Below are 19,041 nucleotides of genomic sequence, written 5' to 3'. Positions count from 1 at the left end.
CCGTTGGTTCACCCTCCAATGGCCGCCGCGGCCAGCGCACTGCGGCCGGCGCACCGCGCAGATCCGATGGCAGGAGCCAGGAGCCAGGTGCTTTTCCTGGTCTCCCATGGGGTGCAGGGTCCAAGCACCTGGGCCATCCTCCACTGCACTCCCTGGCCACAGCAGAGAGCTGGCCTGGAAGAGGGGCAACCAGGACAGAATCCGGCGCCCCGACCGGGATAGTCTGCTCATACCCCTTGTTGTTTACAGAGAATCTAAACAGTAGCTCTCAAGTTTCCTTTTGAAATTTCTGTTGCTTTTCCCATATATTCACTCATTCACCCATTCATTCATCTATCCATCTAGCTATCCATCCATCTTTGTTTAATGTTTCGTTTTCTAAATTAAGCATCATTAATGCACCTCAAATGCTACTTAATATTGAGGATACAAAATCTATGCTCATATTATTTTATTCAGTACTTCATAGTTAGTGTCAGAAATAAAAAGTTAAATAATCATTACGTGGTAAAATGTATCTTATGGATAAACCGCTGACTGGTGAATCCTCTGGGATTTGAAGTAAGTGTATTTCAGGCAAAGTTGAAATGTATACAAAGATAAGGAGCTGTAAGTAGACATACAAAGTCCTAGAGTATTAACTAGTTAGGCATGGCCAGAGTTGGGATCATATCGTTTTTGTGGAGGCTTTGGGAGGGAGGGGAGATGAAAGTGGAGGAGAAGGGTCTAGTCCTGAAGTACTTCTATTCTACAACCAGAAATCCAGATTTGATTGTGGAATAGGACATTATCATAGATCTTTCTTTTCAGAGTGATGGGAGCAAAGAGGAAGAGGAACTTCAAGGGATCAGACAAATCAGAGACAAGCCAGGAAGCTACTGCAATTGTGCAAACCAAGAGGAATATAGTCTTGATTAAGAGAGTGCAAATGAGACAGAGAGAAGGAAACGGATTAGAAAGATGGCTAGAAAGTTGGTAGAAAATAGCATATGGAAAATAGTATGTTCTCCTAAAAATGTTTAATGCGGATATATTAAGTTAAAAAACATTTCCCAGAAATGTTCTCATGCTTTTGAATGATAGAAATAAAATGGAAGCTTGGGATTGCATCATTAGACTATTTGTCCACTCACTCCTTGGGTTTTTTGAGATATGAAGCTCTTCTAAGTTTTCTCAAATGCCATTCTTTTTCTTGTTTTGTATGTGTCGCTCCCCCTCTTCGTGGAGGAACGACACTAACCCTGCCTAGGCTTCATATCCGAGTCACGGTTCCATTATGTCGCTCCCCCTCTTCACGGAGGAACGACACAGGACCCTGCACTGTTCTTTTGCCTGCTCGGCCCTTCCCGGGTTTGCTGCTGGTTCTTCCCGGGTTGGCTACTGACCCTTCCACCTCTGTGGAAGGGCGGTTCCCCCTGCCACTTTCCCCACTTCCGCGGGGGAGCGGCACACCGCCGGCCGGCTCTCTCGGGGGCTGCACAGGTGTTCCCCTTAGATGTTCCTGGTGCATGTTGTCTCTCTCCTCCTTTATAGTCCTCTTCCACCAATCCCAACTCTGCTACCCACACGCTGAGTATGCTGCTCTCCTCCAATCAGGAGCAGGATCAGCTCCTGCAGGTCATCACTCAAGTTGGCGAGAGGCAGCTGCATAGAAGTTGTTACTCCCCTCTCAGTGCCATATTGTGGGAGAGCAGATGCATAGAATAAGTCTTAATTCGAGTAACAGTCTAGTCCGAGTTGCTCCCCACAGTATGTTCACTGCATGTCCTGACACTGACATGCTTCATGACTGTCTTGGTACAGACATATCTGGAAAAAGTCAGCTAGACTCAATGAGCAGAATACAACATTTCTACTCCTGCTCGGACCATCATTTTAATCTCACATACTCAAGATTAGCAGTGATGGGAAGAAGGATCTGTTCTTATTGTTCAAAAACTTAAGATATTTCCAGAAATCTGAAATACCACTTTCTCTTAAGTTGTGATTAATCTTTTCTCTGCTATTAGTTTTAAATATCTTGACCTCTCAAATTTATGTAGGAAACATTTTACTTTACCTTTGGTATGTACTACCAAAAACCATCTATTATCTTATTCTAAATTACTGCCATCACCTCTATGTAATTTATTAATATGTATTATTTTATTAATATTTTCCCAAATATTAAAGTGTCCAAATATTTGAAATTCAGACTATATATTGATATATTGGGAAACATTTGGAAGAGAATAACAGGAGAATTTTTGGAAGTCTATCTGTAAAATGTCTTAAATTACAACTGAAAAATATCATAGACCAAGTCAGAGAGTTAATGAGGATTAAAAAATTGATGATAAGTAAAGAAAAACAGTTGACATGAGGAGTGAATGCCTGTGGGTGATTAATCCGTACATTGGTAAAATGTATGTAATCCAAGAACAAACCCTATTAAATTATAGATTACTCATAAGCATGGATATCCCAGCAACCTATGAATGAATAAGACTGCAAATATTAAATCTTTGAATCCTAATTAAATATTGCTACACAAGACTGTTTTAAAAATTCTTTTACACTTTTGGGTTAAAATTACTCTCTTGATTTCTGTGAACTTTCTCTCTTGATTTTAATGAATTTTTTCTTAAGCTTATTCAGAATGCTTCTCAAAATACTCACAAGAAATGCTTATTATCCTTGTTTCAACTCACATAAAAGGCTGTTCATTTTAGGTCCCATTAATAGGTATTTGTTTTCAAAATTAGAAACGATGTACTAGGGATTTCTACTTCTCTAGGAGAAATACAAAACTACACAGATTGTGAGCTTTTGTGGAGGTAAAGGAAGTTCTTGTCTTGCTATCCCTTTATACTTGTTGAATTGTTTACTTTCTCCCAGGTTTGCCTCCTGTAATAATCGTTTACACAGAGGAGCATCTGACCTGTGTTTGTTTCTTAGGCAAACGTGTAATACTCTTCAAGTTCAAATGGAGAAGTAGAAAGAGAAGGTTTCTGCTGTGCCTGATGACAATTATTGATTTTTCCACATTCAAAATATATCTGGCTCCACGCTTGAGCACTAGTTGTGGTGAATCCTGGTGTTGATCCCATTCTAAGGAAGGGACAGAAGTTTCGTTGAGAAGTACAGATTCAAAACCAGCTTCAGAAATGAACTCTCATCATGGTTTATTTCACACAGAGCAGCAGGTGTGTACCCCGTGTTAATAGGATTTATGGCCTATTCTTTCTTGTAGTTACCAATAGCAATCCATGTACCCCTGATTTCAGGGGGAGCTGATGAATTCAGTACAGTTTTAGGACTCAGATTGCAAAGAATTGCTTAAGGGGTCAGTAAAGAAAAGCATTAACTTTTTTGTTTTTTATAAAAAAGTGAGGAGTGGTATAATGCTTTGAACTGATATGAAGCTTATATACTGAACAATTGGCCAGAAGGCCAATATTATTATTAACGTAATAGTATTGTATCTAGTGTTTTCTCAGCTTTGCTTAATAAAATTTAGATTAAAGGTAAAAATTATCATATGCAACAGCTTTGCAGTTTTACTTTCCCAAGTAAATGATATGCTTTATATAAAATGCTAGAAATATTCTTGGATCTTGGTCATTGGTCTACTTGCTTATGAAAAGTACTGAGCCATGTGGCTTTCATTTAATCTCCTTAAACCAAAGGAAAACTGAGTTCTGGCCTAATGTGCCCTTCATTATATATTTAAATTGCTTCATAATTGAGTGCTATGTCATACCTGTATCTAAGCAATTACAAATAGCTAGGTTTAAAGATTCACATTTGATCAACTTTGGGAATTTGAGACTCTGAGTTGTAATTATTATCATTAGAGAAACTCAAAGAGGATTACATCTGATGAATTAAAAAAAAAAAACACCCAACATGTCAGACATCACTGTCTGTGTTTTCCTGTCCTTCGGAAAATAGATTTTAGTTTTGCAATGGACAGGAATGGACATTTTGTAAGATCGACCCCATATAGAATGCTCATCTTGGAGTTTAATTTTATGCAAGAAGATGGGTTTAGAAAGGAGAATGTGGTGCTACTGGCATGTTCTCAAAAACTGCTGGTGCTTGCTTTGTCCTTTCCCAAGTTACATCAAGTCTTTTCCAATGTGACAGCAATATATTCTTCATTCAGACAGCTGACTCCAGGAAAGGTTGTTACTAAGAGCCATCTGTATTTGTAACTCAAAGCAGCCAGAAAGTTAAGAGAAAATGTTGCTCTCTTAGTAATCCCCTGGCTACTAAAAAGAATTTTTTTCCAAAGTTCAACCCTTCTCCGCAAACTCTACTTATCTTAAACTCATTTTTATATAACATTTTACAGCTTACTTCTGCTGGATCTCAAATGTAGTGAGGCTGAAATTTTTGAGTATGACCCTAAACCAGATTTAAACTTTTTAAGTAAAGCTTTATGGCAGAAAGCAGATACAAACCCTCTATTCAAATTGCCCTTTTATAAATGAGAGGTGACTAAAAAAGAAAAACAGAACCTAATATCAAATTGAGTATGGAAAGAACATTTCCGTTCAGCTTCTCAACTGTCTCTAAACATGTGTTAACTATGCTGGGGAATGGAATTAATGTCTTAAAAGTCTAGGAATTATTTCATAAAAGATTACTGACATTTCTCCAAGCCGTTTAAAATCACATTTTCCTATTTAGGTATTTTTAAAATTTATTTATTTACTCTCATATTGCTTCAGAGAGAGAGAGGGGAAGAAAGAAAGAAGGAAGGTAGGATGAGAGATGAAGAAAGAAAGAAGGAAGGAAGAGAGAGAGAAAAGAAGAGAAGAGAAGAGAAGAGAAAGAAAAGAAAAGAAAAGAAAAGAAAAGAAAAGAAAAGAAAAGAAAAGAAAGGAAAGAAGGGAGGGAGGGAGGAAGGAAGGGAGGGAGGAAGGAAGGGAGGGAGAGAGAGAGGGAAGGAGGGAGAGATCTTCATGCTGGTTTATTCCCCAAGTGCCCACAACAACCAGGACTGAGCCAGACCAAAGCCAGGAGCCCAGCGCTCTCACATGGTGGCAGGGATCCAGGTAGTTGAACCATCATCTGCTACCTCCTAGGGTGTGCATTAACAGGAAGCTGAATCAGAAGTAGAGGAGCTGGGACTCAAACCAGGCACTCCAATATTGAATGCCAGCATCCCAGGCAGTATCTTAACCCATGTGCCAAATACATGCTCCAGGATACTTTCAAAAAATGTTTCCATAGAGCTCCCCTTATCTTGTATACTGTTTCCTGTCACATTTTTGGGGTGTATGTGTGTGTAATTTTCCACATGCAACAAGTAAGAACGTGTGTGCCAGGCAGCCAGGGGAAGGAGGCATCTTGTTTCAACAGATCTTGTGAAGATTCAAAGGAATTTATTAGCTACCCAAAGAGAAAGCAGAGAATGCATTGTTTTGGTAGCAGTGAATGTCATCTAGAGAGAATCAGCTGATGTGCTTCTGAGTGGAAGAATGTGCACAAATGGCAATGCAAACAGTTATCTGCTTCTATGAGTCACAGAGCGGAGTCCATGGCAGGCACACTGTACATCTTTTTGAAGTTCCAAGAAATAGTGCAGGTCCATCTGCTCAAAAGATTCAGTTCCAGTCCAGATCTTCATTTGCACAGCCCAGGAAGCTGAAAGCCATTGACAGATGTTGTATTTGTATAAGAGCTCACCAGCTCTGAATTCTAATATCATGGTTTGACCTTTAAGAATAATGAAGTCTTTGTAATGATTATGCCTCTGATGAATTTGGGTGACTAGGACAAAGTTTTCTCCCATTTGGAAGAGGTGCTTCTTAAAAAAAATCATAGTAGTTGGGGAGTAGAAATGAATTAGTAGAAACTCATATAGTCCAACCAACTCACCTGATGAATGGTTTTTAGGTGACTTATCCGGAGTCCTAAAACTAGCAGGTAGTAGCACTCATATAAAGCCCTAGTCTCCTGCCCATCCGAATAAGGCCAGCTCTCCTCACTTGCATGTGCTGCTTTGGTTTTCTCTAGAAGCCAAGGTGAATTAGATGCCAAGTCCAGGTGATCTTTCCAATTTTTGAATTACACCTATCTGAATTACACTCATCTGCAGAAATACTTTGTGTTGTTTAAAACAATTTTTGCTCATCCAAGACTGTTAAAATTTTTAAGAATTTATACAACAGGGGCCAGCGCTGTGTGCAGCAGGTTAATGCCCTGGCCTGAAGCGCTGGTCTAGTCCCTGCTGCTCCTCTTCTGATCCAGCTTTCTGCTATGGCCTGGGAAAGCAGTAGAAGATGGCCCAAGTGGTTGGGCCCCTGCACCCACATGGGAGACCCGGAGGAAGCTCCTGGCTTCGGATCAGCGCAGCTCCAGCCGTTGTGACCATCTGGGGGGTGAACCATCGGATGGAAGACCTCTCTCTCTCTCTCTCTCTCTCTCTCTCTCCGTCTCTCTCTCTCTCTCGGCCTCTCCTCTCTCTGTGTAACTCTGACTTTCAAATAAATAAATAAATCTTTTAAAAAAAGAATTTATACAACAGATAGCTGAGAATAGCTCAAGATAATTTAGGGAAATGCTGACCCTAGCTGACATAGCAAAGACATGGCCATTAGCAGCCTTAATGTTAAAAAAAAAAAAAAAATTGTTTAGGCCAATCCAGCACAAGAAGCTCTTTGAAGAGAAAATTAAGCAGGTTTAAAATACAGTGGCTTTCACGGGCTATAGAAATCACCCTCATCAGCATAGAAGTTAAATACAGACTTACTTTCTTTATATCAGTGAGGACATTTATAAAGGTGATTCATGTGTGATTGCTTTACACTGCCTCACCTATACCTGAAAATTCTCTGGTCAGTCTGCTCGTGCATGTATAATCCAGATGGATGCGTGTCTTTCATTCTGTAAAACTTCATTGGGTAAGGTGCTGTATATGAGACAAGCACATTTGTGCACAGTTACCATAAACTTAATGGCAGCTTTTCTTGAGCTTAAATGAGAAAACCTGCTCCTGTGGAGTAATGATGTTTTAATTGCACATTTAGTACACAAAAAGTGAAGCAAGAGCTTAATTCATGTACTTTTAAGAGCTACATTAAGAAAATACATTTGCAGTGGAGCACCAGTTATATTCCAAGAAAGGAAAGTTTCATTCAAATCATCACTGAGGATTATGAAAGTATTCTATTCTTCCTTTTTCCATTAACTGAATAAGTTAAATTTATTGGAATGTTAGTTTGAAATTGTACCTATTTATTATGTTATTAAATAGCCATATTAAAAGACTGGACATGCAATGCATTTAAACTTGCTACCTCTTCTCAGAAATATTGCCACATTTCCTAGCTTTTCAGTTGTCAAAATAATGAATACTTATCAGTCCAAAAGTCAATAATTACCTAATAATGTGAATGTTTTAGTGAAATTTTAGCTATCTTTAGGTGAAATTGGCTACAATGTTCATAATGCATTATCTCTTCTATTGTGTGTTTGTAGCTCATTTTAAATTCACAGGAATATAATAATCAGTAGTTCCTCATAGCAAGATTTTAATGACAATGTTAGAATAGAAACTAGTGTAAGATTTATATCAATGCTGTATTTGGCTGTGGTTTCACAAATTTACATAGACTGGCAAATTGAACAACTGAGATGTAAGACCTATCTGGGATAAGAAGTAAAACTCAAATAAAGAAAAACTGTATCAGTGGAACCATCATTAATCAATAAGGGCATTTGAAAAGCTGCATTTGGTTTTGGCCTAATTGTACTACATTTATTTTTTCAGCCCAAATAAAGTACACTATGAAGACTCTGATGGCAGCTGGTCCATTAGAAAGATAGAGTTAGACAGAATGGAATTACATATCTGAGAAGACTAGTAACATTTGCTCAGAGATAAGTAGGGGTAAAACTTGGGCATTCCATGTGTTCAGATGCCTAAAATGTACACATGTCTGAATAATAATAGTTAACACATGGAGTGCTCATTAAGTGCCCTCCTACTGTTTTAAACACTTGACTTACTAATCATTTACTTCTCAAACCACAGAATCCATAATGTAATACTAATAGTATCCCTGCTTTACCCCAAATCACACAGTGAGTCACCAGCAGAACCTAGCACTGAACCTAGGCAGCATGTCAAAACATGCTCTTTTAACTGTTATTCTCGATGGCCTTTTCTGAGAAGGTGATGTTTCTCTCAAAGCCACCCAACACAGGGAGACTTCATTCTTGATAGGACTTTTATTATTAATCTGTTTATGAGAAGAAATAACTACAAGAAGTATTAGTAAAAGAGACACAAAATTAGCTTTTTATTAAGTCACCATGCACATACGTAGAGGAACAAGAGGTGAACCCTCTTCAATAGATATACTATGCATATTACCTTTTAGATCTGCAGCCAGCTGCTAATATTTAAAGGGTGTTTTCTGGGGACAGACACTTCGCAGGGATTATCAGATTTGATCACAATAGTAAATGTATGAGGGCTAGTAGTAATACCATCCACACATGACACATGTGGAGACCAAGACTCAGGGAGTTTCAATAATTTACTCAACCCCATAGTGTTAGAAAATGATAAGGCAGGGATTTGAACCCAGGAAGCCTGCCTACAGTGCTCAGACTATTTGTCATTATGTCTCTTACCATAATATTCTGTCTCCCACTGGTAACCTAGTCAGCAGGACTTGAACAGGAAAAAAGGAATTTTAGACTACATGAATATAATGATTTTAAGAATTTTGTCACTGGGAACAAAAATCAATTTTTAAATTTCCTCCTAGCTTTTTAATGTATTTTAACTTGAAGGTATGCAAAGAAAATTTTATAATGCTCAAAATATAAAATGGAAGCAGTATAAAATAATTGACTTTACTTAATTTAAGATTTAATATCATATATGCCTTTTACCTAATTTTACCTTCTCAATTTAATTGGTGAACAATCTTAAAACATGATTGTAGCATGAACTTTTGGGAAATCTAATCAAGGCCCTGTATTAGATTTGTTGGATTGGGATAAGTGCATGCTGTTATCTTACATTTTAAAATAACTAAAAGAGAAGACTTTGAATGTTCTCACTACACAGAAATGATAAATGAGTTGATGCACATACTAAATACCTTGATTTGATAATTTTATAACTTATACATGTATTAAAATATCACAGTGTACCCAAATTGTTATCTGTCAACTAAAAATGAAATAAAACTAAAAAAGGAAAATCAATACTTTTTGTTCAATGCTTGCAGATTAGCTTCTTCATCCTGGTGGATAATTACAGGACAGCTTTGTGCTCGTCACCAGAGAAGCTATTATTGTTATTATTTTTGCATTTTGTGTTTGTTCATTAGCTTAGTTGTTTCACTAACCAAGCTTGCTGGTGTGTAGCACATGCAAATAAGATTTACAGTAGAAAGAACAGCTGTGTAAAATATTGCCTTTGGAAAGGCAAATTTATTGAGATAGTGATTATAGCACATGAAGCTCAAGGCAAAACCATAATGATTGCAGCACCGTTTCTCTCCCTCATGTAGTATTTTATATCTATTGCCCGTAGTGTACATTCATGGTAGCAAATGCTATTTCCCATCCTATAAAGCTGATTTTATTGCAACCTCCTGCTTTCAGTTACTGAAGACTTGCTGAAAATACTCCTGAGAAGGTAAAACTTTACTGTTTGGCTTCTTCCAAAAAAATATGGCTTGAGTGGAAAGTGTAGTATTTGAGTTCTAAAGATATGGCAATGCATAATCCGAGATATTAAAGATTTTATGATTTTAAATGTTAGATCATATAAATATTGCTTATGCACCTCTTGTATATCAGGATGGTCCAGTTGTTTATTGTTTAACAATGGATAAAGTATTACTTTTCCTCCCTCCCCACCAGTAGCATGCCAGAAGTTAAAAACAGGTCACTTGTACTTATTTAATAATCATCTATATTATTAAAAAGTTGATATTTTAGGTGACAGTTGCTTTTTGCTATTGTTGCTTTTTATATATTTATTTATTTGAGAGGCAGAGGGAGAAAAAAAGAAAACTTCTATCTGCTGGTTCACACCCCAAATGCCTACAATGTCCATGACTGACTGGGGCCAAATCTAGGAGCTGGAACTCGATTCAGGTCTCCCAAATGAGTGGTGGGAACCCAGTTACTTGAGCCACCATGGCTGCCTCTCAGAATCTGCATTAACAAGATGCCAGAGCCTGGAATCAAACCCAGGTATTCTGTTAGGGGATGCAAGCGTCTTAGTCCAGCATTTTATCCCTACGTTAACCAGCTTCCCCTCAGTGACAATTTGATTTTAAAATGCTAATTGGATCTTGTTTATTAGGTAATTCACATTGGTGATAATATAGCTATATCTAGAATCAATTCTGGTATAGATACTTTTAAATCTTAGAATAATTTAAATAAAATAACTGGTATGTGTTCTCTGCCTTGTTATAGACAAATTTTGTTTCATTTCAACATAAATTCATTACTTATAATCCCATTTTCACAGTTTAGAATACAATATTAATAATATTGTGATGTAGTGAATGACAGCACTTCCATTTTGTCTTCATACAAAAATTACTGAACAGTGACTCAGAATAAATGAAAAAAAGTAACCATATATTCTTAAGGATTTGTGTCCTTGTTCACATTTAACCCACGTAAGAGTAGCCTGGTTTAAGGAGATTTGGATTGCATATCAACAGACAGTTCTCATGATTGTCATGACCCTGTTTCCTAGAAAACATAGAGATAGAAACCTTTGGTTTTGCCATTTCATTTGGTGAAATTTCATTTGGTTTTGCCATTTCATACCTGGCGACTGGCAAGGAGTGTCCTGATACATGTTCATGCGTGTTCACTTTTTCTTCCAATTCTTTTTATTTATATAAGATGGACAAATTTCATGTATTTCATAATACAGATTTAGAAGCACGGTGGTATTTGCCATCCAACCTCCTTCTTCATTTCTGTTTCTTTAATTTTTACAATGAGGTACTTTCAGTTTATTTTATAACCAAAGCCTAACCTGCCACTAAGTAAAGAATTTCACTTTTACTTTATACTGCCTTGAAAAAGGCGAATCATTAGTTAACATTTGTTTAAATGCTTTCAGTGCAGTCCTCTCATTTAACTGAATGTTAGTGTGATATTTTCACTTTACTTTGTTATTCTTTTGTTAAAGGTTTATGCATTTAAAAATACCCACAATTCTGAACCTTTATTTTCATAGTCATTTAGTGTTGACAGTGATGTTTTCCTAAACATAATACTTGACCCTCACACTCCAACAGCAGCATTGTGAAATGAACAGAATTATTCCCATTTTACATATGAAAAGGCCGAGGCCCCCAGTGTTCTGAGGATGATTTTCCCACTGGCCTAACTCCAGAACTCGCTATGCTGAACCGCAGTGTATACTCGGATCCAAATTTAGTAATTAAAACAACCAGATCTAAAACAGATTGCCCACTTTCATTTTGTATTAGAAATGTTTCATACCCTGCTCTTCATCTCATAAAGGGTGCTATGATATTTTTAGGATTAATTATCTTGGAATGTTGTATAAAACTTGGGTGTAAGGAAAGGTCATCTTGGTTAGGCTTAAATGCATGCTAACTTCCAAAATCACTTTCCAAGTCATACCTAAACTTTGTTTATCTAGTAATTCATTTAGTTGATAGAAATGCAACATAAAAAGTGTGTTTATGATGTTCTGGAGGGTATTTAATGTATACTTGTATGTGCTTATATGTTTGTGTGTATATATTTGCTCATATTTCTTCTACAGATAAGGAGAACATTTTGTAATAGTTATGTAAGCCTGTCATAATTTGCATGTTGAGCATCTTTTATCCAAAATGCTTGGGATTAGAAATGGACTGGATTTTGGATTTTTTAATTTTGAAATATTTGCATACATAAATTATATCAGGGATGGTACTGAATTATAAACATGAAATTCATTTATGCTTCATATATACCCTATACAAAAAAACCTAGATGTCATTTTATACAATATTTTTTGTGTGTCTATGTTTTGACAGTGAGCAGTCACATGAGGTCAGATGTGGGATTTCTATCTATGGCATCATGTTGGCACTAAAATACTTGATTTTGGAGGATTTCAGATTTCTAGACAGGGATATTTAACCAGTATTATGAATAGTGATGCCATCTTCAAAATGATCTGGAAAGAGAGTTTTAATATATAAATAGTTAGGGAAACCATTCTTCAATTCTATATGAATCCACAAAGTCAAATATTTCACTTGAAATGAAGATATAGGAATGCATCTGCCATAATGACCAATAGTTTTCTTGGAACCTGCACTTGAAATGGATCAAGAGGGCATACCTCTTGCTTTCATGATATCATTATGCCACATTCTTCCAGTTCAGTTCAACAATGTGGCTTGAATTGCCTGCACAGAATCTATGCTGAGACTAAATTATTTGTTCTCTCCCCTCTCCTACCTCTCTCCTCTTCTCTCTTCCCTGCCCCCACTCACTCTCTTTCCCTCTCTATGTCTTTTTCTAAATCAACATATTTATGTGTGTATCATACTCAGTCACTCTATATATCTATGCCAGTAGGCATTAGATGATGGCTCAGCACTTGAGACCCCACCACCCATGTGGGAGACCTAGATTGAGTTCCAGGTTCCTGACTTCAACCTGGCCCAGTCCTGGATATTGGAGGCATGGAGTGAACCAGTAGATAGGAAATCTCTGTCTGTCTGTCAGTCTTTGCCTTTGTCCCTCTCTCTCTATGACAAATAATAAAAACAAAATAATAAAAAAATTAATAATGTAGTATGAAATGATAAAGAGAAAAAATATTCTTTATCAGTTGCAAAATCTGATTATGGTAGGCTCTTAAAATTTAGCAATATGTTTGACAGAGCAAACACTAACATTTGAGTTACCTATTCTAGCTGTGTTTAGTTTTAGGACTATATAAATCTAAGTTATGGAATGTTGATTTCATTTTCTTCTTCTTCATAGGTAACCCATTAGCCAAGGGTTAAATCAAGTGATCCTCAAGGCTGATGACATTGAACATATGCATTGAAACTTAACTCCTGAGGTGATCTTGAAGGAAAATTTTTATACTTCTCAGAAGAGGCGCTCCAGAGCCTGTTACTTCCGCAGGATTTCATGTCTCGTGATCAGCCTGTGCTTGAAATCAAGACTTTATAAAAGCCTGACATGAACTTCTCTGTCGTGAAGATGTCATCACATTTGAACTGTGTTCCATTTGGAAACTTGCTGAAGGAGTTTGAAGCTGCCATCAGCAGAGCTGGGCAAGAGTTGGTGTTTTCAGGGTGACGTCAGAGACAGCAGCTACCTGTGGGATTCTTGTCTGCAGCTGTGACTCCTTTCCTCATTTCTGAAAGCGATCTCCAAGTGCACTGTCCCTCTGTCATGGATGTGTCCCTGGGTCCTCTGTTCTTTGGCTGGTGGGGCTGACCTTCGCTTCACTGGCATTTCCTTTGCTGACTTCTCTGGCATGGTGTAGACTGAGACTGTTTAATTTGTATCCTAATCTTGGAGCTCTGAAAGCCTACATGTTTTAACATCTTAAAGTTGCTTTTCTTAAAGGAATGGAAATATATATCCATTGGTAATAATTATTGTTGGAAAGTAATAGTTATCCGAATACATCAATCATATAAGAATGTATAGACAAGTTGACATGTTTCCCCATGGCTAACACCTGACCACAGCTTTCTGTCAGTTAATAGGTAGTAGTTAGAATGGGATTACCATCTCCATTACACAATACTTTGTACCTCTAGAGCACTCTCCCTTTCTGTTTTGTTTCTTTTTTAAAGTGGACTTTTTCTTTCATTTTTTATGATTCCCCTTTTTCTTTCACAGAAATCAGCAGTGAGCAGTCACGTTATTCAGTAGCCTTCAGTTTCAAAAAATTGCCAGGGATGCATGTGGAGTTTCTGATTTCGTAGCCTGAAAACTACTCACTGAGATTTCTAATATTTTTTTAAACTTTCCTTTCTCTCTGTCTCATTTTTAAAATACTGTATATTGCTCGATCCCAATGACCGTTTGAATGCTTCAATATTTGTTTATTCAGTCCGTTGGTAGAATAAATTGTTCATTTTCCTTGGTCTAAAATTTATAAATATTGACTTAGAGTTGTTCCATTCAAAGAATTTCTTAGGCCAGTACTTTGTAAACATTTTCGTAGTCATTTTGACATTTGTGATTTTTGGTTCTACAGGAAAATCCTATATATATTTAAAGGCCTTAAACATGTATGTACTTTTTTTCCTAAGTTGTTACAGAATGTATAATTTTATACTACATTTATTTTGTTTCATTTGTGATGTGAAGGGAGGGAAAATGGAAACTGCATAGCTTTTCTGTAATAACATTGTATAGACATGCAGATAGTTTGAAGAGGAGGGGTTTCTGTGTTTTGCTTATTTTAGATTAATCAGAAGATGCTTCAGAAATTGCCCTTTTAGAAGCTTCATGATGTTAAGAGCAGGTTTGGAAATATTTTGTATTTAAAAATTCCCTGACATGGCCAAATAGGCCTAAATTGTTTTCCATGATGGAGAACACATATGTTAGATAGAGCATTGGTCCATTTATAACAATTTTCAAAGACTAATAAAATACATCACTGATTCTTTTCTGTGAAGAGCAACTAAAAGGGTAAAATTTTTTAAAAATTAAATTTGGAAAGTATCCTTTTGACGTTAGACTGAAGTCTTCTGCCCACAAGTAAATGCAATGAAATGACTTCCTGTCTTTATTTTAATTATGCATAAAACTAATAGATGATTCTGAGTAGAATTTGCAATGGCTTAAGAGTATCTGAAATCATAAAGAAAGGCATAACACTTGTGCTGGGGTTTCTGCATCAATTAGAATATTATTAATTTATTTGAAACAAGGTGGAAAAGTATATTACTTTGGAAATTATGAATTTGTCCTAGGTTTCTTTGAAATTATAGATCATGCTTCTCATTTTTAAAATTATGTCCTTTAAAGCAACACTGGAAATTCTGTATTATATACAAGTGTAATACATGCATATCGATAGAAAAAATAAATGGAATTTCAAGTATACTAACTAGATTATCCCTCAGTAGGTTAATGTTGTGACTATTCAGAAAAGGTGAATAAAATTGGGATATAAAATGGACTCTCTTTCATAAGTTACATTTTGAGAATTTGCTTTCTTGTGGTTTATTTTAAAATAGCATCATTTATTATCCAGGAAAACTTTTGAATTCGTAAGGAAGCTGACACAAATCCTTCAATCTTTTAATAAAGATCCATGGCAGACCTTACCATTTACCAAGGTTGTAATATTTGATTTGCTTTTTTTTTGGTAGAAAAGAATGAAATACATACATTTACACTTGTTTTATTTGCTCACATCTACGCTTTAAATGTAACTTGTATAACGTTGCTAGCTATGTGCAAAACTAATTTTATTATGAAAATTACTAATGATAATGCATTGTTCATCTTATGAATGTTATAATGGGAATCACAAATTAACTATGATTTACTCTTTAAAACATTTAAAAAAAATTTGCAATAGTTTAAGATCCAAAAGAAGCCACAAAAAATAGCACAGGAGATTTCTGTGTACCCATTTCCTATCTTCCTCCAGTAATAACATCTTATAAAACCATAGCACACTGTCAAATGGGGAAACTGACATTGGTACAATACTGTTAACACAAACTTTATTCAAGTTTCATCAGTTTTGTTGTGAATCTTGGGTGAATATTCCTATTCTTTTTAGTTAAATTGGTATCAATCTGTTATCATATGTTGGAACATGTATTCGAGTATGAGAATACCCTGTGGACTAATGAATGAGTGTATCTGATAATTCTGTTGAAGTCATCTTTTTTTTTTTTTAAGACTGATTTATTTATTTGAAAGTCAGAGTTACATGGAGAGAGAAGGAGAGGCTGAGAGAGAGAGAGGTCGGTTGGTCGGTTGGTCGGTCGGTCTTCCACCCTTTGGTTCACTCCCCAGATGGCCGCAATGCCTGGAGCTGCGCCATTCTGAAGCCAGGAGCAGGAGTTTCTTCCAGATCTCCCACATGGGGGTGGGAGCCCAAGGACTTGGGCCATCTTCTACTGCTTTCCCAGGCCATAGCAGAGAGCTGGATCAGAAGGGAAGCAGCCGGGACTAAAACCAGCGCCCATATGAGATGCTGGCACTGCAGACGGCAGCTTTACCCACTATGCCACAGCACTGGCCTGGTATAGCTGGGACTAGAACTAATGCCCATGTAGGATGTTGGCACTGCAGGAGGTGGTTTTGCAGTACACCACTGTGCAGGCCCATTAGTCATCTGTTTTTGAAATAGCGTCCTGTACCTTTATTTTGCTTTATTTTTATGAAGTCTTTTTAAACTTTATACAATGGAAACTTACAGTTTTAACACCAGACAGTATTGTATATGCTTTTAAATTTGGTACTGTTTTTAATGGGTAGGAAGAGATCTAAGAATTTCATCTATGGCTGAGATGAAAAGGAGCTTGATGCTTATTGCCCTCCAAAAAAATCCTCTGTTGTTATACAATGCTATCCAATTTGAATTGTAACTTTTGATAGTGCATAATAGTTTCTAACACAATAATTAATTGAGTGATTAAATGGGACTTGATATTTTTAAAGATTATTTTCTCAATTCATACATGATGCATTCATCTGTCAGAGAAGTATATACAAAAATGTTTGCAAGGTTTTTTGTCATCACCCAGTCCTTTCTAATTTTGATACATTCTCTTAAATAGGGAGAATTAGGATAGCAGCAGATACTCTGTTTAGAGAAACTAAACAGTTGGAGGAGACTGTTACTGGATATCTCTTGCTCCACTTACCCTCCAAAGAGAACTCATGGTGTACATTACTATTTTTTAAAAGATTTTATTTGTTTATTTGAGAGGTAGAGTTACAGACAGAAGGAGGGACAGAGAGAAAGATCTCATTTGCCAAATGGCTGCAATGGCCAGAGATGGGCCTATCCGAAGTCAGGAGCCAGGAGCTTCTTCCAGGTCTACCATGCAGGTGCAGAGGCCCAAGCACCTGGGCCATCTTCTGTTGTTTTCCTGGGCCACGCCAGAGAGCTGGATCTGAAGAGGAGCAGCCGGGACTAGAAACGGCATCTATTTGGGATTCCAGTGCCACAGACAGAGGCTTAGCCCACTAGCCACAGTACCAGCCCTGGAACGTTACTATTTTTATCAAGGTAAAGGTCTTTTTTTTATTTAGAATGCTTTGGGAAAAGAACATTGAAATTAATATATTTATAGATTGCTTGTAGATTTCTTCTTCATTGCTTTGACTTGCACTGTGTGAAACTGTGGAATGTGGTATAGACATTACACTTATCTGACGTTTAACTGAGAGTTACTGAATTCCTACTGGGCACAAGTATATTTGGCTAAATTGAATATGGGGGTTAACTGAAGCTTGCCTTTAAAAATAGCCTTTCAGATCAGTTCATCATTTTCTCAGTGCTCTGCGTGTATGTGACTCTATGGTAACCAAGTGAGTACAGAGAGGATTAAGTGTTTGATATTTCTTTGGATTTTTATGATGTGTTTTTTGTCATTATATTGCAAGTTACTAAATCCTATTTGTTAGGCAAAATGGTTGAATTTTATTCAATTATGGTAGCAGAATAGTGTGTATCTAAAACTGGGTTTTACATGTTTTAGCAAAGATGTCGTTGAAAGTCTTAGGAGAGACTGTGGTCATGAAGAGAAAACAGAAGGTATTAAAATAATCTAGGGGATTGCTACTGAGAGGTTGAGCTTGGGCTATTACACTGATGAAAATGAAAATAATGGAAGCTGATTGCAATTTAAATTACTTGAGGAGCCTTAAAAATTATACACAGCTCAGCCTGCTCTCTGAGATTTTCTTAATTGGTCTGGGATTATGGTTTGGGCATGGGTATTTCATGGAAGTCTTCCTAGTTGATTCTGAAATGCAGTCAAGGTTAAGAAACATTTGAGAAGGATTTTGCCAAGACAGACATGATGAGATGCTGAAATGATCGTGCAAGTGAAAGGGAGCTAAGAAAGGGAATCCAAGAAGGTCCTGAGCCTTCTAAAATAAGATAAATGAGCTTAACATGAGAGAGAAACCTGGAGTAAAATCACGTTGAGGGGCAAGTGGAAAGAATGAGTTCATTTTTAAAGCATATTGAGTTTAAAGTTCCAAAGAAATATTCGGAAAGTTCATGTTAGATAAGAACTGATAGATTTTTACTGGATTTGCAGTTAGAGACTGTTCTTTGTCCTGGAAAAAAACAGTTTCAGTGGAAATGTTTGTTTAGAATTGAGATTTTGGTGTAGTGGAATATGATTTAGAGGTTTGAAAGTGGAAATAGTGCATACGGACATCTGCTTCAATAGAGAGTGAAGAAGAAAAGTAGGCTAATGGTTATGAGGCAAGGCAGAATTGAATGGAGCATTTTTTTTAATATTGGTGAAACCAGAGTATGTTCATTTTTTCTGCAAGGAACAAAGCAAGGAGGATAGAAGGGATGATTTAGACCTTAAAATGGAAAAAAAAAAAAAAAAAACCTAATTGATTATGGAAGCAGTGTCTGAAGTTAGATGGGAAGAAATGCAAAATTTATGAGGAATAAGCAGAGCCAAATTCTTGAGAAAATCTAAAAGGATGAGCTTACTGAAGAGATGCTTGGTCTTTGATGACCTTCGCCTGATAGTGAGTCAAAGGGCACTCACTGGGGTAATGATTACCACATGGGTGACTGTGAGCTGCTGCCTGAGCTACTGAAAACTGTAGCAAAGGTATAGCTCCAAGATCAGAAACGAAGAGAAATTGTCACAATCCTTATTGGTCAATGGACATATTTTAATTATTTCACAGGTTTGTTGTGAAGATTCAATGGGTTAATAATTGTAAAAGAGTATGTAGTATATGGGAAGCACTTACTAAATACTGGGTCTTCCATTGTGAAAGCTGTTGCCATTATGTTCTTCAGTTGTGTAAAGATTATGTCAATAGAAAATTATG

At 36.7% G+C, this 19,041-nt stretch overlaps 1 protein-coding gene across 1 annotated transcript in view; it reads left to right on the top strand.

Moving 5' to 3' along the window:
- Window positions 1–15,314, top strand: part of TAFA2 (TAFA chemokine like family member 2) — a 526,573-nt gene extending 511,259 nt beyond the window's left edge. Inside the window, exon 5 of the mRNA XM_008256723.4 lies at window positions 12,997–15,314. Within this exon, the coding sequence (XP_008254945.1) occupies window positions 12,997–13,008 (12 nt within the window). The 3' untranslated portion in view covers window positions 13,009–15,314. The remainder of the gene's footprint in view (window positions 1–12,996) is intronic.
- The last annotated feature ends 3,727 nt before the right edge of the window (window positions 15,315–19,041 follow it).

Source organism: Oryctolagus cuniculus, chromosome 11, assembly GCF_964237555.1.
Source record: "Oryctolagus cuniculus chromosome 11, mOryCun1.1, whole genome shotgun sequence".
In the NCBI taxonomy this organism is placed as follows: Eukaryota; Metazoa; Chordata; class Mammalia; order Lagomorpha; family Leporidae; genus Oryctolagus; species Oryctolagus cuniculus.
This window is presented reverse-complemented; position numbering and strand designations above follow the sequence as displayed.